General features: G+C 45.3%; 1 protein-coding gene across 1 annotated transcript; it reads right to left on the bottom strand.

Moving 5' to 3' along the window:
* Nucleotides 1-5,102: 5,102 nt before the first annotated feature.
* Nucleotides 5,103-21,500, bottom strand: DKK4 (dickkopf Wnt signaling pathway inhibitor 4). The gene is made up of 4 exons (XM_085634083.1): nucleotides 20,544-21,500; nucleotides 18,216-18,366; nucleotides 9,044-9,202; nucleotides 5,103-6,471 (listed from the first exon to the last, which is right to left on the bottom strand). The coding sequence occupies exons 1-4, from the start codon at nucleotides 20,652-20,654 to the stop codon at nucleotides 6,221-6,223; spliced, it is 672 nt and encodes a 223-aa protein (XP_085490209.1). The 5' UTR covers nucleotides 20,655-21,500; the 3' UTR covers nucleotides 5,103-6,220.
* Between the last annotated feature and the right edge of the window lie 1,651 nt (nucleotides 21,501-23,151).

The following is a 23,151-nucleotide window of genomic DNA, read 5'->3' as shown; positions in this document are numbered from 1 at the left end:
CTAAAAAGTGACATTTTCAGACCTGCAATTTAAAAACCAACTTTACTAGAAGAAGTGTTTTTACATTGTAAATCCAGAGAAACCAAACTCATATTTTCTGTCTGCTCCCAGTGTGAAATTACACTTAAAAGATGTTTTAAGGCAATCCCCATGTTAACCTATGGGAGAGATAGGCTTTGCAGTAGTGAAAAACAAATTTAGCAGTTCTTCACCACCAGGAAATGTATAACTCAAATATACATGTCCTGCTTTTAAATACACTGTATCCTGTCCTTGGGGCTGCATAGGGCTTATCTCAGGGGCCACTTACATGTACTAAAAGGGATGATTTGGGCCAGACTTACCAGGTCGAAATGGCAGCTGTAAACTACACAAACATTAGAAATTCAACAGATATAGTTAGAACTTAAAGTTATAATTTGAGCCTCACCCAAAACTTACTATAACTTGTGCACCTCCAACTGTGCTATGAATGAATGAATAACTTACATTTATAAAGCACAAACCGATGCCTAGTAAGGACGTCCTGGCGCTACCCATAAATGAAAGCAATATTACTGATAATGGCATAAATGTTAGAAAACAGACAGGTTTTTAGTTGCTTCCTAAACAAGTGCTCTGCTTCAATGAAACAGAGAGTACCCAGGAGATTATTCGAGGCTTTTTCTGCCAATATGCAAAAGACCTGTCTCCCCTTCTAGCCTTCTTGAACTTGGAGATATGAGGGAGCCTCGAGTTGGAGGACATCAAGCATCTATTGTTGACATAACGTTTTAATCTGGCTATAGGATATTTCGGGCCTGACCCATAGAAAACCCTGTGCATTAATGCCAAGGATTTAAAAAGAAAAAATGTTTCGACGGGGAGCCAAAGCAGTTTTTAGGTAATCTGTCAAATATGTAGCTGGGAAACTTAAATCGCCATTCAAGCTGCTATATTCTGTACCTGTTCTAAGGTAAACATTCATCTACTTTCAAAGCTCTGTCCTTTATGCTCTCATCATATTTCAGTGACTTTCCATGTCTTTGTCTGCCCTACTCGAGCTCCGACTCCTTTCCGCCCTCTGTAAGACATTGATTTCTGTCTCTCTCCTAAGCACGTGCTCACTTGCACCTCATCCCCTACACCATTAACACCTCTTGTCCACCACTGACACCTGCCGTTACCTTCAGTCCCTCTGTTCACTCTTTCCCACACCAGTTCGCCACCCAGTCCTGATCTCCACTTCCATGATCTTCTCTTCCTCTACCCCTTTACATACCTGCCACATTGAAGAACAATCTCAACATGTGAGGAGAGGGTGGAGCCTTGAAGGGTGGCCTGGTGCCGAGAAGTACCTACGAAACACTTTTGAAACCCACCCTACCCCATCCCCAAGCCCCCTCCACCAAAAACAAAAACAAAAAGCTTGCTGAGGCTGGTGCAAATGTCTAGGGATGTTTTCACACCCCTTAATGGACATTGGCAATTCAAAGCCTTGGAAAACGAGCAGGAAAACCTCTATTTACAGTGGTTTTCAGCTCGTTTTCCCTGGCACTGTGTGACATCTGCTCCTCACCGGGAGACCATGTGATGGGAGCCGATATTGTGTGTCACTCGATGGCACCGTGTGAGTTGTCAGGTATACCTTTATACCTTCCATTGTCTTCTCGTCACAGTCGGGTAACACCTCCTGACCTTCCCACAAAACGCCTCCCCCATGTTTCTCCTCTTCTACATCCATGCAATGAGCCACCAGTCTTCTCATTGCAGTATTTAGATGAGGCACAATGTTTAAAATGTTGCCCAGTTCCTCTCTGCTGACTGGTGTCCCCAAGTGACCTTTGACTCTATTGTCATCTGCTTCTCCATACCTACCCTATTAGCCTACTGTTGCATCTCATCTGCTTTGTCTCTCTTCTCACCTCTGAGACCAGACCACTGTAAGGATGCACAGATTCTGCCTTAATGACTCTCACCTCTCCAGTCTCCTAGTCACCCACCCTCCATGTCTGCCCCTGTATCTTTGCCGCTGCGCCTCTCTGCTCAGTCCCTATCATTGCCTTTCCTCCCACCTTGCCTCACCCCACCCTAAGACTGTGTGTGGGGATGGGAATGTTCCCTGCACAATGTAGAGTTGTGCCTCCTGCCCTGCATGCCCAAACTGTGAGATTCTGTGATCTCGAATTTTGGATTTGGCCTCGCTGTACACCGATCTTGTATGCTTCACGAAGGCCTTGGTCTGCCCTTAACTACAATAGGTTCTGGACATGTCCTAAACCTGGAGGGGGCAAACAAATCGAGCCTTCATAGTGACAGAAGCACTACTGTTCCTGTCATGGGTTTCATGGGTGTAGCGCAGTGATGGCAGGATACCATGTTTTGTAGACGATTAAAGTGACCAGGCCGTTTTACCTTGATGTAACTGCAAGCCTACCAACCCATTAATCAAAATGTTCCTCTGCTCAAGGTGAATCAGGAATTCTAGCACCAAAATATTGGATGCTGAGCATGAATGTGCTAATGCTAACTGGTCCAATTTTAAGCCTATCTCCTTACTGCTCACTCTCTCCAAGATACTGGAGAAGCATGTTAATATCCAACTTACGTTCCTCATGGAAATGCAGAATGCCTCTCACTCCTCCCAGTCAGGATTTAGAGCTGGGCATAGCACTGAATAAGTCCTTTAGGGAGTTACTGAACACCTCAGATGGTTCCTGGACATGGCTGGCACTGCTGTGCAGATCCTGTTGGATCTTAGTGCGGCCTTTGACACAGTGTCTCATGACACTCTTATCAAAAGGCTAACCCTATTGGGTCTTCATGGCACTACTGTAACTTGGCTCTCATCTTTTTTGATGGACCGCACGTTTCAGGTCTTTTTGTCGAATGGTGTTTCCAGCACACATTTGCTTTCTTCTGGTGTCTCACAAGAATCTACCATCATCACACTTTACTCTTCAATATCTATGTCTGCCCCTTGGCAGACTTAGTGGAGAGCTGCTGCCTTACTCTATTGTCATATCCAGACAATACCCAGATTATGTTTTCTTTGTCATCAGAGCGAGGTTCTACCTCGAAGGATGCCTTGTCTCCTCTTGGATGAATTCCAACTTTCTAAAATTGAACAAGTGAAAAGACTGAGATCATGGTTCTGGGTAAGAACCCTCAGCTCTGGGGACACCAGCACCGGCCTGCCTTGCTGGGGGCCCTCCCAGTCCCTGCCGACAAGGTGAAGAAACTTGGTTTTGGCTAAACTCCACTCTGTCCATAAAGCCTCAGGCTACCATGGTGGCCTCCTCGTGTTTTGCAGTTATGAGGTAGCTGAGAAAGATCCTGTGGATACTTCCCTTGACTGCTCATAGAACCATCATTCAGGCTTTGATTCTGTACAAGTTAGATTATGGTAACAGCTTATATCTAGGCGCAGACAAGTTTGTGATCATGCACCTACAATTGGTTGAGAACTCGGGTACCAGGCTCCCGTTTCGGCTCCCTAAACACTCCTCTGCATCCAGCCTTCTTCATGACCTCCACTGGCTCATCGTGGAGAAACGCATCACTTTCAAGGCACTCTGCTATGTGCACAAAATAAACTCCCACTCTGGAACTTGGTATCTGTAAACCCTTGCCTTTCCCTTCAACCCCCTCAAATTACCCCCCCCCCCACACACACACACAAGCTCACTATGTTCCAGTAAGCAATCTCTGTTCACCGTTCCTAGATTTCTAGAGTCAGCTGCACCCGGATGGGCGGTTGCTCCTTTGTCCTTTTAGAGCCAAAGCTATGGAACGTGCTCCCGAATCTCTGCGATGTTGTACCTCTCTGCTCACCTTTCTGAAGCAGTTAAAAACCTGGTTATTCTGAGCTCTCTCCTTATAGTTGTCATACCCGCTGCTTAGTGCTGGGAAGCCCTCTGAGTATTCCAGGGGCGTAACACAGGCCCCCGCGGTGCCCAAGCTCCATGGGGCCCCCTCAGCACAGCACTCTTACCGGAGAGCTCTTGATTGAGCCCGGAGGGGGCCCCTTCACGTCTCTTGCAGGGAGGCCCCCTCAATTTTCGTTACCCCAGTGGAGTAGCCATGCACTCTACAAGAGCTAAATAAAAATAATAATGTGCACTACAAGTGTATCTGCATGAGCCAGAGCCATGCAGTCCTGCCTGGCCATGTGTAAAAAATTGAAGGGTTGCTTTCCCAGGACATCTGAAGTGTATTGCTGGCATTCCTGTGAAGGGAGTGGGTATAAATAGTCACTCAAGTGAGGAAAGAAGAGGCAGGCTTTCCCTTAGAAGTTGTTTAGGTCCTTTCTGATGCAAAAGGCTAATAATTAGTCTTTTTTTGCTGGCATTAGATGGATTGCAGGGGGTGAAGGGTGAGGACCGCAGGGTCTGTTGTAAATTTTTTGTTGATAAATGGTTCCTTCGAAGGGGAGCCAACCTTCCTGATCTCTGTCACAATTGGTAATATATTACCAGGGTGCAGCCTGCTCACGCCCCTTTTGTACCTCCTAGGTAGTTGCTCCACTTGGAAACTGCCCTGCTGTGAACAGCATCACTCAAGTTTAACACTGGGTCTGAAAGATGGCCGGCCAGGCACACACATAGTCTCTCTGCAAAACCCATTTAAAAGTGGGAGCTTCTGACCTACTTATTCCATTTCAAGTTCTCTCCAACCGCGGGATGCCAGCGCCATGGCCTTTCAAAAAGTGACCCACACGGTGGCTCTCTCCACTCTTTTACTACATACCTAACCCATACTCCACTTTTTCCCCTAAGCCAGGCCGGCCTTCCTCTACTTTGGCCAATATCCCTGTAGGTGCCCAGAGAAAAGCAAAAGATAATGTTTTCCAGTGCCTATCCACATCTAAACCTTTCCTTAGCCCTACCGACTCGCTCCCACAGCTAGCTCAGCCTGGCCCACTGTCCTGGCTAGCCATGGGAGGGCTGTGTTGGCCCCATTTTTTTCCAGCCCTCTAGTTGATCTTGCGGTCAAGCCTATTTCATACAGATTATCACCGTAGGACCTCCACTACTTCTCACCCATAAAAAATATGCGCCAAAGGAATCACTACTCCTGGTCCAAAAGCCTTTTGTTTTCTTCAAAACCTTTTATTGGAATGTACAAATACATTTACATCTTAAAATAAGATTTTAAAAGTGAAAAAATATGCTCTAAACGACGATAAGACCAACAGATTAAGGACTGATTGGTTAGGGAATCAAACCTCGTTGCAGTACAGTAGTGTGGTCAGCCATATTTGTAGGCACCTCAAAGCTGCAGTGTGTTGCAAACAAACGTTTTGAATAGCTTTACTTTTACAATACAAATTTATTGACCTCTCAGTGTTCCCTGCTAGTCTAAAATAATAGAAAACAATATGTATCAAAGTGCATAAGACACAGTCCTCTTATAATTGAACTGCTTTTGTATCTTTTTGAAAGTATCAAGCTTACTTTGTAGCCATTAAGGGGGTTCCAATGTTCCAGGTATCAAACTTGTGTTCTTGAAGTCCGGTTGCAAACATGTTTTAAAGTAATTTGAATTATTTGCAGACCACCTGAAAATCCGTCAAAGTTGTTTCCTCCCGTCAACTTTCGTGGGAAAAGAAAAGAAAATTCAGACTTTTTTTCTAAGCAGCCTGAGCACAAACTCTGTCACTCGAACGCCAGAACTCGTATGTCACATCTGAGTGGACAGAACAGGGTGGGAGATTGAGGGGGGGGGGGGGGGGGAGGGGAGATCGTGCGTGAAGTACAGGAGTATAAATATATTGTTTACCATTTTCTACTCTCTGTAGGTATGTGTGTAATCCTGGCTCGTATTTGGTATGGCCAGGAAATTTTTACGTCATGGCTTCTAACAGGGAATATTTAAACATGTAGTTCTGTACGTAGAACAGTATTGTTTCTGGAGAGTTTAAGACTAGACTACAGAAATCTGAGCGTGATGGGGGATGAGGTGGCTGGATTGTAAGCCTGATGCTGGATTGCGCATTGGTTTCTAAGCTTTCTTGAGATCGAGCGTGGTTTGGGTGCTGTCGCGAATCCTCAGCCACTAGTTAGGAAGAGCCGATGTTGTTCGCATGGCGAGGACGTGACCTGATGTATTGACATCATGGTAGGCAGGTCACCTCCACTAGTATTGGGTTCACGGTTTAGCAGAATAATGTGGGTGAGTGGTGCTGTTTGCCTTTGGAGGACCCTTCCAAATGTCCATTGTCCTTCCCATTCCAGCTCCTTTACTGCCGTTGGCACACTCGAAGCCTTGATCTTGCTTTTCCTGCTCTACTTTGAGGCCGGCAGGTTAGACCTGGACCGCAATCACACCGCTGAAAGATCTCAGGTCTCTGAGCAGGGTCTTTGTGCTTGCGCCCTGAGCAGACTTGTCCCTCATGAAGCACCACCTTGCAGATTTTTGTCCAGAAGTGTCGCGCACAGCAGAGTCCAGTATCACAATCCTGGGTGCGCAAGCAACTCTCTCCCTCTTGCACTAAAAAAGGAGAAAAAATCAAGACATCACCGTTAAACTGTTGCTGCATTCAATAGGCGGTTAAGGCAAGGTGATGGTTAACTTTCAAGCCATAGATAAGTTTTCAACATGAAATTCATTTCTGCTAGGCACTATAACATACATAAACAACCCCCCCACCACCACCATTATTAACCATTTACAGCATATTGGTTAATTTAAAAACATCCACATGGAAAATAAATATGATCATAACAAAATGAAAATAAATGTAATCATAAACAAATCCTTGTGGCGTGTCTTGAGAGGTCCTTCCATTCTCTACCTATCTTGCTACCAGTTCACTGGAGATGTTTAGACACTCTCTATTATCTTCCATCATTAGAAGAAAGAGCGCCTCGAAATGTGTAATTTCATTCACCAATAAAAGCTGCAACAGCATTCATATTGCTTTGGAACCAGCATACTAGGACTCATTTCTCTTATCGCTGGTTCAAGCCAGCACTCATCGCTATTAAACAACTTCATCACCCATGTGGGCTAACCTAGTCCCCAACTAACCCCAGGATCTTATTGAGAATGTTGATTGGATCAGATAACCCACTGGATTTTATATTTTTTCCAAAGAAATCAGTACCTTTCTGTTCGCCTCAAACATAAGGAAATCTCAGACTGATATTTATCTATTTCTTATTGTGGACTTTTGTATAGCGCAGCATGTCACATTTCGGTAACTTCAGAGTGCTAACAGGTAAGAAAAATGCTTTTTTTTTTAACGGAAGGTTCCCAATTGGGCCGATAGTGAGGTCCTGCAACTAAAACACCTAAAGCACTAGTCTGTACAGTGTGGGTTTTATATGAATGAAGGTTGGTGACTGTCTAGAAATAGCCACTGATCCTTGGAGACTGTTTCTGTCCACCTCGAGGCAACTTGTGTAAAGTTGGGCTGCTATATGGGTAGGCGATAAGCATGGATCACCTCTTTCCGTTGGCTTATTGGTTGGTAATATGCATGGATCACTTGTTTCTATTGGTAGGTGATAAGCGTGAATCACAACTTTCCATTGTTATATTGGTAGATGATAGACATGGATCACATCTTTCTATTGGCATATTTGTAGATGATAGGCATCTTTAACTGGGCAGTGTAAAGCAGGTCACCCACTTTTCTGAAATAGATGAGAAGAGTAGAGTACATTGGTTGGTAATTCTGTAATTAGGTGTATCACATTTCATACAACATTAATCCTTCATAGGCTGCTTGCACCGTCTTTTTCTAGTCGCAGTGGCAACAACTGCTCAAACCAATTTTGCCATGGTCACATTGTGGCCTGCAAAGAAGCATCTACTTCCCTGCAGTCATAGGTCAAACCACTCAACCTATTTTTTACGGAGTACTGTAGAATTGGTTGTTTATCACAAATATAGTTTAGTTTTATCCTGAAAAACTAGAAAAAGCCATGGGGCCAGATTCTGGGCAGCCCCCTAGAGACATTAGGTAACTGATGAGCTTCCAGAATACTTTTTATTTTTATATAACTTGGTCAAATTTAGCCAGGATTGACCACATTGCTGGTCCCTGTTTAGAGCAAGTGAGTTGTGGTCATACTGTTATAGGCTCCACTGGCACATAGCACAGGAAAGAGCACATCTCAAATCCTTCTGCATCACCCACAAATGTTCCATAACTAATTACCAGGCCATCTGGTCATGTTGCTCATGCTTTACTTTCCACTAGAAGATTAAGGCCTGCAAATCACAACGTACTGTTTGTGCGGCCTAGCCGTTAAAAGAAATTTGGGGGAAGGATCCATCAAGTTCAAGGCTCATCTCTATTGAACTCTTTACAGCGGACGCTAAGATTGGATGCTCAGTTTCTAAAAGTCTTGAGGATGCTAAAAACCTCTCTCTCTTCATGTAGACTTGGTTAGACCGCTCTCTTGTACTGGCCTTCTTAGTCGCCTGTCTTGGCCTGTGCCTTGCTGATTAGAAGTCTAAAACTGTCTGTTGCCCTTATTCTCTCCAAGTACTCCTGACGCTTTGGACCTCGCAATGTTTGTTAAAGTAGGGTGTGGTATTCACCACATGTGGGAAATTCCTCCCATGGCAGGTTTTTAGTAGGAAAATGGAGCATAACATGCATATCAGTTTTTAACACACCAAAGTCTGCATGTTTTGCCTTTTTCTCCAAGACTTTTCCCTGATAACTTTAGGCAGGTTTGACCCGCCCGAATTTATCAGAGGAAAAAAGCGGGATGCCATAATTATCATACAACTTGTAATTCTAATTCTTTTACAAACATGTTTGCACAGAGATCATTATTTAGCCCTATAATCATAATGAGGGCCTTTTGGCTCTTCTCTGAGGCTGCATCTCCTTTGTATCAGCATCTGTCATTAATGGTGTGTGTATGTTGATAATATACTTTTATTGACTAACCGCCTGGTCACTGACCTCAAACTTACATCAATCTTCCCTCAACTATGTATCGAACCCCAAACTCTTCTGAGGCTACCACAAGTTGGTTTCCTCTGCTGTGCAAAAAGCTGAAGTGAAATAAACTAGAAAATACCCTGTTATCCCATTTCATACCTTTATTGGCAGCGGGTGCACTACTATCTGGTTTCTTCTTTCGTCTTTTCTCCCTGGTTGGTAGTTCAGGTATATCTTTGGTGTTGGAGATGGGACTTCCGTAGCCTTCCATTTGCTTTTCTTGCACTGCAGCTGTGTCATCTGGCTTTGCACAGATACCTGAATTAAAATATATTAGTTAGTGTTGTTTATCACCCCTTAAAAACACTGTAGATCTGAGCTGTTTTTAAAACCTATTTCAGATTTAGCAGCGCAGAATCCAGGCCCTTATCATGAGGCTGCAGAAGGGCATGCCATGTTCTTAACAAGGGCGGCCCCTCCGCTATGGCGGAAAAGCGTCGCCCCACTGCTGAAACCCAGCAGACAGAAGATAAATAAAATGAAAATAAAACTGTTTCATATAAAATGTTTATTTTGGATACAAGATCCATAAAACACACAACAACAAGTAACCAGATAAAAACATATCGACAACAGTAAAACCAACACTCATCAATCCCACAACGAAATAGGCAAGAAATAAGAGAGATAAAAAAAATTGGGAAGACTTCAGGGGATATGGAGGAGCATCTACAAGATAACATTTGAAAAACTATTTTATTTCTGACTTCCAATCCGCGAGTCTGAGGCAGGCTATGTCGCATCAGCAGCAGTGGGAGGAGGATTGTGGGCACTGAAAGTGCGCATGTCGGTTTGGCCAGAATTCCACAGCCAGCCCAAACTGACATGGGCACTTGGATATCTCCAGACTGTTTCTTGGAGATATCACCCATGCTCAGGGCACAGGCATCCAGTCCCTGCTGGAGAGTGAGACCGTCCTACTCAATCCCAGCTCTGCTCTCATGCTGGGAGTAATAGTATGAGAACAGCGTTGGGACTGCGTGGGGAGTGTGGTATCCTGTGCTCCTGGGGATTAAAGTGCCGCGAGCAGAGAAGCAGTGAGGCACGACACGGGAGCAGAAGATCATGGCAGACGGCAGCGAGAGGTAAGTGTATTTTTTCAACCCGTGCTGCCCACCCCGGTCGGATTGGCAGCAGCCACCGCTTGATCAGTACCAATACAACTGTGTATGCAAACTTTCTCCTCCACCACTGCAATGGTGTAATCCAAAATTATGGGCCCCCTGGAAAAATGTTATGACGGGTCCGTTAGTCTCCCATATATCACAGATATTTATTGTTCTTGAACTGAATGAGTCCCCTGAAGATCTGGAGACCTTATGCACTGCAGGGGCCTGTAATACACGCCTGCACCACTTTACTTCATGGTGGCAACAAGGATGAGAACATGAACTGTGGACTTCCAGTTTATGTGCTGTGCTACTACTACCTGTATCAATGCCTTGCTTCATGCCCAGTTTCTGTACTCAGCCTGTATTCTGTATTTCAGTAGCCAGCTTTGTGTCTTGTATCTGTGCTCTGCTTGTATTCTTGAATCAACGCTCTGCTTTTTGTCCTGTACCTATGCTCTGCTTATGGTCCAAATGTCAATATATTGCTTTGAGCCCTGCATTTCATTAGGTCGAGCATTCGAGACCTCTTGTATATACTTTAGTATATATACTTTAGTATATACATATATGTGTATGTACTTTGTGGGCGCTGGAGGTCAGCCCTAGGACTTGTCTGCTTCCGCTCAGGGACTTTCTCTCTGTTCAACTGCCTCTATTTAACTGTCTTTATAGAAAATGATCAGCCGAGGTCAGTAAAATACCAGAATTTCTTTCTGCTGAGGGACTTTATTTTTTTTATTTTTCTGGCAACTGCCTCTATTTAACTTTCTTGATAGGAAACGACCAGCAGAGGTCCGTACAATACCAGAATCACTTTAGCATTCCCTAGATTCCAGTCCATAGACATTGTCCTCCACGAGCACCCGTAGACAATATTTTTTTCAATTATTGTATTTTAGAGTGATATGATCACCAAAGGCCCTGCTTTTATGTTAAAAACAGAGCTTTGAACCATACCATTTACCGCTGTAAGGCAATATTTTTCTCCATGTGGTCCCATACCTGGCGTGTCACGCAGTTTGGTGCTTACTTTCCCTCCATATTAAAGAACAGTAGATGTTTCAGTCCTCAGGCTAATGTGCTGCATAGCTAAATACATATAAGGTCCCAAAGGTGAGACCAATTGCATTGCAAATGCTTGTTTTTGTTTTACTTGTTGCACTGCTTTAAAGATCTGGCCTTTGAGACAGTTTTACCTGCTTGGCAGACTACTTAAAAAAATGTTTTAAAAAAGATTCATATATATGTTATACATACATGGGGGCTTTTGGTCAGCAGGCTTCATCTACTGGTTTATAAAATTGTCATTCACATTTTGCTTCTCCTTACTACCGCAGACTGCATGGGGCAATGAGTTACACCAGTCAATTTGAGTCACTGCAAAAAGACTGTGCTCATTGTTCATATCCACCTACAAATAGTTAATTTCTCTGCAGTGACAAGGCTGGTTGAAAATGCACGTTATTTATTGTTGTCTTAACTTTAAGTACCAACTATTTATTTTGCATCCATTTCCGGTGCACAGTTAGATGGCAATTTGTTTTCCATCTCCTTTTAGAAACTGCTGTTATAAAGAGTGCATGCGGCATTGAAAAATTGTAGCTGCTGGTGATTTAAATGCTATATTAGGTTTTTATGTATTTTTGTCTCCTTCAATACTAATAATAATATTATGACACGGCACAAGTGAAAGGAGTGTTCTTTTAAAAAATCACTAGTAAAATTGCCACATCTGTAAATGTTTTTAAATTTCTACATCTTATTTCAAACATGTGCTGGTCACATTTACGTGGCAGCATTTTTATTTGTGGCATATTCTTGCACTGAAAAAAATAAAAAATAAAAACTATGACCATTTTACCAGATTTCAAAGGCCTGGCATGTTGGCTTTGTGTCAGTGCTCGTTTCCCTTGTATTTATGCTTTTCTTTTCCTCTGCATCTTTGTTTGGCTTTATTCCCTGCATTTATGCTCAGCCTTACTCCTTGCTCTAAAGCTCTGCACCTATATCATAAATCAGATTGTTCCACGGATCCCGGAAGTGAGTAGAAAGCAGCTAGCAGTTTCAAAGAAGACACTGCGATAAGGTCCCTCCATGGATGCCGGTACCACGAGGGCACTGGTTAGACCGGAGGCCTCTCCGTAGCTTCCTTCACTCTTCAGTGGCAGCTGACTGTCAACAGGAACTAAAGTCTTTATATAGAGGGTGGTGTGAAGGTTAATAAAGCACTCTATCACAATTAAAAACTAAGGAAGACCTGAAGAAAGTTGGGAAAGTACATAAGTCCACTTAGAGCCTTCTCTGTGCCTAAATACAACTGAGATTAAAAAGATCTTTAGCAGCATCAAACTCGCTTTACTCTCATATTTATTAACATAAACTATTACTCAACTAGACTAACACACATACATTTACTAACCATACACAACCAAACAACCCTACGCAACCGATGGATGTCATTCCTAAAACAGTACAAAAAGGGGACCCAGATAGCTCTGTGATACCCTACTAAAGTATAATGAAAAGAAAAATAGCCATGACCATTATTCAAACTGGAAACTTGGGTATACTGACAGAAAGTGAAACAATGGTTCCCAAAGATGGATTTATTAATTTCAACCACTTAAGATATTTTGGGAAATACAAGGTTCATGCATCTAAATTATTCCTAATGTATATAGAGAAAATCACCGCAACATCTGTGATGATTCATCAAACACTGTATAATGTAAAAACGCTTAAGGACCACCTCAGAGTCTTTTTGGTAATGCAGAAATATTGTGCCATATTTATGTATGGGTTGCGCCGCTTTTGCACCATGCAACGGGGTGCATGCGTGATGCAAACCTAAAAGGCGATTTATCAAGCCACGCAAGGCCACCTTGCGTGGCCCTGAGTGGCTTGATAAATTCAGAGTAGCGCAGCAGAAATTGCTGATATGCATTACTGTGCCCCAGGGAGATGTTCCATGGGTGGTGCGCAACACCCATGGATTTTGACGCATTCCCATATTTACCATTACTGGTAGACCAGCAAATGGCCAAAATGCTACGCCTTCCCAGGGGAGGCGTAACGAGGAGAAATATCTTTATTTCTCCTCGTTGTTTCCTCTTTTTACGTGTGCTGCATTCTGCAGCAGAAATAGAAAGCGGAAAATGCCTTGGGATTATTTTCCTGCACAAAAACAATCCTGCTTACAAAGCAGACACTCTTGCACCCGAGGGCCTCAGTTGGCACTAGGCAGCACATTGTGCGCCAGCGCTGGGAAAAGGCAGAAATACACCATATTGTGTTAAATATGGCACAGTTCTGCCCTTTCCCTCTCACACAGAGCAGCTCAGCAAGGTGACTTGCTACACGTATTCTACATAAATATGCACCTTTGTATATTTGAAGCATTTTCCGTTGTAGATAATATACTGTGCATACTCTTGCTATCTAATGTTGGTCTTGAAACATTACACGTTTTTTCTTAGAAGAAGGGGTTTTGTTTTTGAAGTAACTCATGACACGCCCCCTGAAATTAACAATACACCCTGACACAGACTCCATCTCAGATTGTGTTTTCTCTGCCAAATGGTACAGACATGTTTGAGTGCTCTTTTGCACAGTTGCACCTCGAAAAAAGCTTTTTTTAGTGCCACCACACCAGAAAACCAAGAATTTCCAGAGTGTCATTGAGAACACCTTTGTACCACCAACTGCTTTCGGGTTGCGCTGAAGATCCCGAGGCCAGTTAATATGCCAATGACTCGTTTGGGGGATTTATGGAATAAACTTTGTTTAAATTTCCACCACCATAGTATTTTTCTGTGGTCAGACCAGCATTGAGTTTCAACCTTTGTCTACAGACGTACCACAATGAAAGCGTCTTTGTTTCATGCAAAGCTATTTGTTACAAGAAGATCACTCAGCACTGAAAGGATAACATTTTGGTGCACTGTACGGTCATGCAGTACCAGGACTCTACCGAGTCTCTGTCTAGCAGAGTTACCAAAGATCGTGAATACTTCAAGACCAGTGACACTTTGAAGAGAGTTGGGAGCGTCTGATAGCCCAGTCCGAGGAGACCAATGACCAATGATCTCCAGCGCCCGAACAAAGCCGATACCCAGGAATAACACTACAGCTATAATAAACATATTTCTCCTTGTTATGCCTCACCTCAGGGAGCGTAGCAGTTTTGCCGCATTCCAGGTCTACCACTATGGTAAATTTGGAAATGTGTCAAAATCCATGGGATTTGCGTGGGAACACCCACACAACCTCCCTTGGACAGAGTAACGCAATGCAGCAATTTGGTCTGTGTTGTGTTACTCTGGATTTATCAAGCCCCTCAAAGCCAAGCAGTGTTTCCTTGCATTGCCTGACAAATCGCATCTCAAGGGTTGCATCGCTTTGGCACCCCGTGGTGTGGTGCAAAAGCATTGAAACCCTTGATAAATATGGCCCTCAGTTTCTTGTAACACGTCGCATTGCAGGGCCTTTCAGATCTCACTCTAGTCTAATCCCCAAGCATACTGGCCTTTGCAGTTAAAAGCAAGGTCACCACGTTATGTTATGTTGTCATGCCATGTCAGGTCAGGTTATGATATGTTATTGTCACTTTTACAGCACTTTCTACCACTTATAAGGTAGTGCTGTTGTTATCTCGGTGCATTTATATACAGGTAGTTGTTTTTCATCAGAGTACCCGGCTAGAGTCATATCTCTCTTTCCTAGCACTACCTGGCTAGAGTGATGGCTCTCTGTCCTGGCGCTGCAAGGCTAGAGTCCTAGATCTCTTTCCTGGCACTACCTGGCTAGAGTGATGGCTCTCTGTCCTGGCGCTGCAAGGCTAGAGTCCTAGCTCTCTTTCCTGGCACTACCTGGCTAGAGTGATGGCTCTCTGTCCTGGCGCTGCAAGGCTAGAGTCCTATCTCTCTTTCCTGGCACTACCTGGCTAGAGTGATGGCTCTCTGTCCTGGCGCTGCAAGGCTAGAGTCCTAGCTCTCTTTCCTGGCACTACCTGGCTAGAGTGATGGCTCTCTGTCCTGGCGCTGCAAGGCTAGAGTCCTAGCTCTCTTTCCTGGCACGACCTGGCTAGAGTGATGGTTCTCTGTCCTGGCACTGCTAGGCTAGGCTAGAGGCGTAGGTCTCTGTCGTCGCAGTGCCTGGCTAGTTTTATAGTTCTCTTTTCTAGCACTGCCTGGCTAGAGTCAGAGCTACCATTCTTGGCATTACCTTGTTAGAGTCATGGCTCTCTGTCCCTGCATTGGCTGTCCCGGGTAGATTCACAGCTATATTTCTCGGCAGTGCCATGCTAAAGTCACAGCTCTCCCCTTCTAGCAATTCCCAGCTCTAGTCATAGCTCTCTCCGCCTTGGCAGTGCCCTGCTCTAGTCACAGCAGTTTTTAATATTGAGGAGAAAAATATTGCTGAATATCACCTACAGTAAAATCGTCAAATTTACAGGAGTAAGTGAAGAATTACTCTTCCTAACTCTGCATCTACTTACCTTGAGGATATGTATCTTCAAGGTAAGTAGATGGAATTAAGAGGAGTAAAGCTACACTTATTGATATATGCTTACCATGACTGTATAATGGTAGTCGATATTGTTGCAGGTCGATATTTTGTCCCTCAAGGTTGATATTCAACCCTTCAGTCAGGACAGGACCCTGATAAGTTCGTAGCTCTCTTCTCTGCCGGTGCCCTGCTATGATCATGGCTCCCTCCCTTGGCAGTGCCTCGTCGCGTCAACACAGCTCCGTCCTCGTTGGTAGCACCCTGCTATGCTGATAGCTGTCTGTCCTGGCAGTGCCCTGCTACAGCCCTAGCTCTCTCCTCTGTGCCAGTGCCCTGCTTTCGATCACGAGTGTCGTGATCCCCGCTTTAGCGGCTACAGCGGAGTTAGTATTCTTTCTGGGCCTCTTCAGTCTACACCTTGACACACTTAAGTTCATATATAATACTTTATTGTTTGATTACTTAAAACCATTACAATTTTTTGTTTGAAATTAAAAAACTCATACAATTATTATATGCAAAGAACAAAGCATTAAAAGACTTAAGTTCACAGTTTACTCGTTAAGGATGAAAGAAAGAAACAAGCGCTAACAGAAAATGGAAAGAAGAATGAACGTTTGAAAGGAGGGAAAGGAAGGAAACGTGGGAGGAAGGAAGGGTGAAAGAAAGATATGAAGAGTGATTGGATGGATGGATGGATGGATGGATGGATGGATGGATGGATGGATGGATGGATGGATGGATGGAGAGGTGGGTGGATGGGTTAAAGGATGGCAGATTAAATGGACATCTGGGAGGGTAATGTTTGGACTGGTGAAAGAATGGCACACTAAATGGAAATCTGAGTGGATGGATGGCAAAAACTAACAATGGATGGATGAATGCCTTTACTGATGGATGTGTAAGTCAAAGGGTGAATGTATTGGTGGATGGATGTATGCATAGGCGGTAGATATGTGAATGGACAGAATAGTGAACATTGAATGATGGCTGAATGGATGACAGAAGGTAGAATGAAATGGTGGATATCAAAGGGTGAATGGAAGGGTGAAAGGATGGATATATAGATGCTCTGAATGAAGAGACAAGGGAGCACTCCTAGGAAGGTTCGAGTTCGCTTGCCCTTTCTTGATGCCATCAGAGCTTTGGTTCAAAGTGGGGGCTATTTTTCTTTTCCGGCTGATCCCTTGCTTTAGATGGAGATCTTCCTCCATTCGGTGGTAGAATCGTCAGCCAGCTGTGTCTTTCAACATGGAGTCCCACTTCTGCTCTCCCTGGCTGTGCCTAGCTACGGTCCCGGGTCTCCCGTCGTGACAATACCATGCCGGCCACTGTCATATCTCTCTCTGTCAGTTCCCTGCTATAGCCATGCCCAGTGCCGGCTCTAGGGCGGTGCGGCCGGTGCCACCGCACCGGGTGCTGACTTTGCATGGGGGCGTCTGTATGCTAAAAGCACCTGCTGCCACGTTCCTGGGCTCCAGCAATTTTCAGGCAACAATTAATATGTCAAGAAAACTCCGGTGATTAATGTTCTTCCAGGCGAGATCGTAGTTTTGTCTACAAGTAGTTTTGACCCCTGGAAGTTTCGATTCATGGTAAGGTAGCGCAGAGGCTTAATATGCCTGCTGCAAAGAACATGTATCATGCAGATCACAAAGTGCATGTAATGTAAAAAGGTCAGTGGGTTACTGCTTTTGTCAGTGACTTCCTTCTGTTAGTTGCAGTTTACAGTGAGCTATTTATTAACTGTCAAAGAACTGCGTGCAGACTTCAAAGTATAGATTAGAGCGTTTGGATTTTTTCCCCAGACTTTCATTATTCTAATGTTGCAAAAAGTATCTATTTAGGTACAAATCAGTGCTTGTTATTAAAGAGAGCCTCAATCCATTGTGTTACATTTTAAATTCAGAGTTTGTGCTTCTCCAGACCACGTACTCCTCAACTATATTGCCTAGCTGTATGGATAATATGTGAATAAACCCCTTGTTGTCCTCTGTTTTATGTAACATTTCCTATACAATAATTACACACTTATGATTGAAAGTCTCTGTGTAATGTGTGTGTTATGTAAAGTGCTCTAACACCCTTTACTTTTATGGGTGACACTATAGAATTAATTAAATGCATCTGAGAGAGAGTGGTTATGGAGACTGTTAAAGGGTGGTGGGGAGGGAATCCGTGGTGGAGGTGGTCATTGGGGGGGCGCCAAAAAATCATTGTCGTACTGGGCACCACCAGTGTTAAAGGCGGCCCTGGCAATGCCCACCTTCCAACATCCGTTACAGTCACAGGTCTACCCGCTCTGCATCAAGCTGCAACAACTTGTCTAGCTCTGTCAGGGCAGCGCCAGCCATTCATACCAATGCCCTGCTCGGGTGAAGTGCCCCTCCCTTCCGAGCAGATGCTTGGTATAGTCGCAGACGCTACTACAGTTGAAAGGTCTCGCCTTGCCCTGGGAGTTCCTTCTTGCAACTCCATGCCTCCCAGCTCAGCCAGTGGCCCAATGGACTACAATGCAGTAACTGTTGTGTCTAACAGAGGCAGTGCCCTCTTCCAGTCACACCTGTCCCTTTCTCTGGCAGTGCACTCCTGCAGCGCCACGCCCTCCCACATCCCTCGCCCAGTTGGGTATCCACCAAGACTGGTCTTACCATTTACACACTGGATGCCGGGGCAGCACATGGCACTGTTCTGGCATCGTCTCCGCAGGCGGTGGCACGTGACACAGGATGGCGCCTTCCCGTCAGAGCGTAGACATACCTGCCCCTCTCTGCAGTCCCGGTCTGCTTGACACGGGAATACCTGTGGAGAAAAAGGCCTCGGTTCAGGGAACGGTGTGTACAGATAGCCCCCAACCTTCAGTTTGAGGATTACCCACCTCTGTCCAGAGCCCCTAGTACCACACTCGCTCTGATCTCTGCAATATACTAACCGTCCATGTGCCACACCTTTTTTAACTACAAATTAATCCACCCCACTAGCCGCAGCTGCGGCCTTCACTCCATTGCCAATCAATCACGCAATTTCACTGTGCGCCATTTTCAGCGTCAGTGGGGGAAGACAATGAGATTTTTAGAGAAAAACAACACAAGGGTCCAGATTCACAAAGGTTTAGCACCGGGCTAGCGATACTGTTGTAATACTAACCCAATGAAAACCTATTTGTGGATTAACAAACCAACGCTAATTGGTATTAGTGCTGGAGTCATATTTACAAGGCCCCTGCGACACTGGAGGTTCACTGTTTTTGATGCTCCAGTGTCGCACAATGCTGAGCAATATTTACAGGGCCACGCAAAGCCACCCGGCCTGGCTTTCCATGGCCTTGTAAATATGGCCTCCTTTCACGCATTGCTCTGCGTTCCATGGGTATTGCTGTGGGTGTTCCCATGCAACACTTGTGGATTCTGACCCATTCCCAGATTTACAAGGATTTGTAAACCTGGGAATGTGTCAGATTCTAACCTCTCCCCAGGGGAGTTGTTAAAGTGGTGCAACGAGGAGACATACCTTTATTTCTCCTCGTTTTTTGCTCTTTCCATGTGTGCTGCATTCTGCAGCAGACATAGAAGGATGAAAACGCTATCAATGATTATTTTTGTGCAGGAAGTTGGCCCTTCCTGGACAAAAACAATCATTCCTGCAATGAAGACACCCTTGCATCATGGTGCAAGGGTGCCTGTGTGGGTGCCTATGTTGGCACTTGGCAGCCAATTGTGTGCCAGTTGTTGTGTTGTAGCCAATAATGGCTTGAGCAAGACACTTATCCTGCTTCCTCTTGAACCATGGAAACCCTTCTCCATGCCCCATACAACAGGATGTTCCCTTTGTGCTGTTACCTTCCTGCTACCCAAGAATAGCATTATACCTTCCTCCTGCCAAACGCCCTGATCGTCTGCTACCACAGCTAGGCTCTTCAGTTCTTGCTGTCCAAAGCTGGTACCTTCCTTCTATCACATGCTCTTATTTTCACGAGACCCCAGGCTAGGTCCTTCCCCTCCCTGCTGCATCGAGACCAGTACCTTGCCTTTCTTAATGACCGTACCTTCCTGCGTACTAGCACAGACCTATTTCTGTTCATAACAGGCCCCGCCCCGCCTTCCTATTACTAATCATAATAAGAGCTCCTGGCATTGTCGCTGCCCAAAGCCCAACGCGTCTAGTGCACGACAAGGCACTTGCACCCTTTTGCCGGTGACTAGACGGGCACCTTTTTGTTGCCTCATGCTTTACATTTCTGCTAATCATGCCATTTTAATTCCTTCTGCCCTAGACTTCACCACCGACTTCCGCTGCTTCAACACCATTTCCGTCCTGCTGCCTCAGAATCATATCCCACCTCTCTCTAATCCATACCTTACCCTAACTTTTGTTGTTGCGGAAGCTGCCGCCTCATTTCCCTACGCCGACCCTAGGTCACGGCTTCCCTGCGGCTCCATATACCCTCACCTCACTAGAATCAATCACCCCCTCTCTTTCACCACTCACCCCCTCTCTTCCACCACTCACCCCCTCTCTATCACCACTCACTCCAGCTCTTTCACCACTCATCCCCTCTCTTTAACCTCTCACCCCTCTCATTCACCACTACCCCCTCTCTTTCACCATTCACCCCCTCTCTTCCACCATTCACCCCATCCCTTCCACCACTCACCCCCTCTCTTTTCACCACTCACCCTATCTCTTTCACCACTCACCCCCTCTCTTTCACCATTCTCCCCCTCTCTTCCACCACTCATCTCTTCCACCATTCACCCCATCTCTTCCACCACTCACCACTTCTCTTTTCACCACAGACACTTACCTCGTCTTATCATAAGTTCGTATCTCCCATTTACAGCACAGCTCCAGCCCCCTGTTGCCCTAGAGTCGTAGTCTCAGTTACCTCAATCTTTCACTTCTCAATTGACACAGATCTTTTCCTCTGGTGTTCCAGACCTGCCCTAGACCCTCACCCCTCAGTTGGCGCATGCTCTTACCTTCCTACTGCCCTGCACCTCTGCCGATCCGCGGATGGTGTTGTAGTCCAAAACCAAGGCACTCAGGGGGCAGTAGAGAGATGCCAGGCCCAAAAGCAGGACGCAGACCATCCTGTAGAAAGACACGTTCGACCTTGCTAGGCAGCGCCCTCTGGTGGATCCCTTTGGAGTCGACTGAGCTTGCAAGATGGATGCCTCGCTATCTATCGCAGATATGTAACAGGGTCCCTGGGAGCCACAAAAAAGCCACGCTGGAAGTACTCTGCAGGCACCTGTGCCCTTGTGCCGGGAGTGAGAGAGGCAGAGGTGTCCAGGTTATTTATAGCCCTCTCCGCTGCTGTCAGAACCCTCTCCTCCTCCTGCTCACCTGACTCCCACCCACACACACACATCAACCTCTTTTTGATCAACAGCTACAAACACGAGCTCCTAGAGGGCAGAGAGCCGCCTCATAATTACTATATCAAAGAGAGTTAAAAGGACACGGAGTGGGGGCGGGAGGGAGAGGGCAGGATGTGGGTATTAACAGACACCGCCGATCAAGAGCACTTCCTTTTAATCTGTCAGAAAGGTCTTCTATCATCCGCCTGTTTCACCGCCAGAGGAGTCCTATTGCCCTTGAAAAGGTTGCTGCCTTTCCGCCTGAAAAGCCCAAAACAACCCGTTAAAAGTGTGTGGAAGTTTCCGTCGGTTACAGGATGAAAGGGGCGCGTCACCTGTGCCGGTCTTTGCACCTGAGGAGGAGAGGGCGTGCTGGGGGTCGAGCCGAGGGATGGGGGAGAGGAGTGGAGTTAGCTGTCAATAGTGTCGAGCTGACCCTAGTGAAACAGGCATGACTGGGGAAGGGTGTTATAGGGCAGATTGGTGTGATAGCGATGGAGAGGGTGAGGCCAAGGGGTGGGGGGTGGAGTCACTTGTCTGCGGCGTTCGTCGGACCCCAGAAACACAGGCATGGCTGGGGAGCGGGACAGAGGGTGGCAGAGACATGAGAAGGGGGCACCTCTCTGTCGCTGGGGTATAGGGCACAAGTCGGGTATCCACGCGGGTAGACAGCGTCTATCCATTGATTTCGCAGGGTGGACGCCGTCCACCCTTCCAAGGAGTTGTGCCCCACTGAAATATGATGAACTCGTCCTGGTGTGATGTTCACACACCGGGGCAGGTTCAGCAGCGCCTGCGTGTTGTCTGCTTTTGTTATGAGCAGCAACCTGCAGGAAGTGGCAAGGGTGCTTTGTTATTTCAAATTCGAGCTGGGCAGGGGCCATCATGTCTCCTTTTGTTAAAATATCTTGAGCAGGGATCTGGAGCCTCACATCTAAATGCAATGGAGGGGAAACAAAGGCCCACAGCTTGTTGTCACTTTACAGGTACATACGAGAGGCATGGTTTTGACTATGTGCAGACCCTGAAAATCAGAGATATGCATCTACTGTCAGAATGTCAGATGTGTTGGTCTGTTCCAGTATTTACACAAATAACTATTTAAATATCACTATTTTGTTTTATTTCTTTTATAGCGCTACTTATCCCAATGCAGGGAGCGCTTTACATCACACGTACACATTATACATTGCCAATAGATGATATCAGTGTGTAAATCTATGTACAGAATGTGTTACATAGGACAGCGAGGGTTACAAGGTGTAGGCGTCACATGTACTTCATAGCTCACTGTCATACATGAGGATTACAATTTATGAACTGCAAGTAACAAAAGGATCTCTGTTTAAAGCAGTAGCGCACTTACCTATCCACATAAAAGAAAAACCTGTCATCTGCATGTTACATGATGTGCTTTGCAGAAGATGCATCAACCATCTAAGGTACTTTGATTTAAAACTGGGATTTCTCCAGCAAATGCATTAACCACCAGAGTTATGTTGCCAATTGTTTTATTCCCTGAGATTTATGGGACACACAAAGCTCTCTGCAGCAGGTGCCTTAACCCCATAAGATATTTTAAAATGCTGATTTTGCAACCAATTAAACAGAACATAATTATGCCATGTTTTTTCTTGTAATAATTTGTTTGTCGCAGAGTTAAAAAAAAAATGCATAAATTGAGGCCCAGATTTTGTGTCTGTGTTGTGCCACTTTTTTGGCACATACCGCCTCAAAATCTCTTTTGTAAAATCTGGTAATGCACTCAAATGTATTTCTAATAGACCTGCTAAACCTATGTGTGAGGTCATGAGTTCTAATGCCACTTACAATGTCATGCGCCGTGATGTCACACACTGTGATGTCACTTGCATATTGTGAAACTTGGTTAGTCCCCCGCTTTTTTTGAGGACTTGTGCCCTAGTGCAGTGCCTGACTGACCCTAGAGACACATTCACGACAAGGGGAGGAGGGGGCATGGTGAGTAAAGGGGCAGATCTGTATCAGAGTGAAGGAGAAAATGAAGTCAGAGGGATGGGAAGGGTGTGTGACATGAGGAAGGGGACAGGGAGGCGGCAGTGAGATGGGGAGGGTGAATGCCTGTATGGTCGGATTACCACAATTACACTGTCATTGCTTGAAGTTGAGCAAAGGAGTCTGTGAGAGGCCTAGGGAGGTAGGGAGTTGTCAGAGTGGTAAAGAGCGTGGGGTCAGAGAGATGGAGAAG

The sequence above is a fragment of the Triturus cristatus genome, chromosome 11 (genome assembly GCF_964204655.1).
Source record: "Triturus cristatus chromosome 11, aTriCri1.1, whole genome shotgun sequence".
Taxonomy (NCBI): Eukaryota; Metazoa; Chordata; class Amphibia; order Caudata; family Salamandridae; genus Triturus; species Triturus cristatus.
The sequence above is the reverse complement of the archived record's forward strand: the minus strand, read 5'-3'. Positions and strand labels throughout refer to the sequence as shown.

What these genes read in the sequence shown, in the direction of transcription:
- DKK4 (XM_085634083.1), bottom strand. Translation starts at nt 20,654, where the DNA reads ATGGTCTGCGTCCTGCTTTTGGGCCTGGCATCTCTCTACTGCCCCCTG. An exon ending in AGGTGCAGGGCAGTAGGAAG is followed by an intron (nt 18,367 to 20,543) that starts GTAAGAGCATGC and finishes TTTTCTCCACAG; the next exon opens with GTATTCCCGTGTCAAGCAGA. An exon ending in TGCACCCGCTGCCAATAAAG is followed by an intron (nt 6,472 to 9,043) that starts GTATGAAATGGG and finishes CTCCTTTTTTAG; the next exon opens with TGCAAGAGGGAGAGAGTTGC.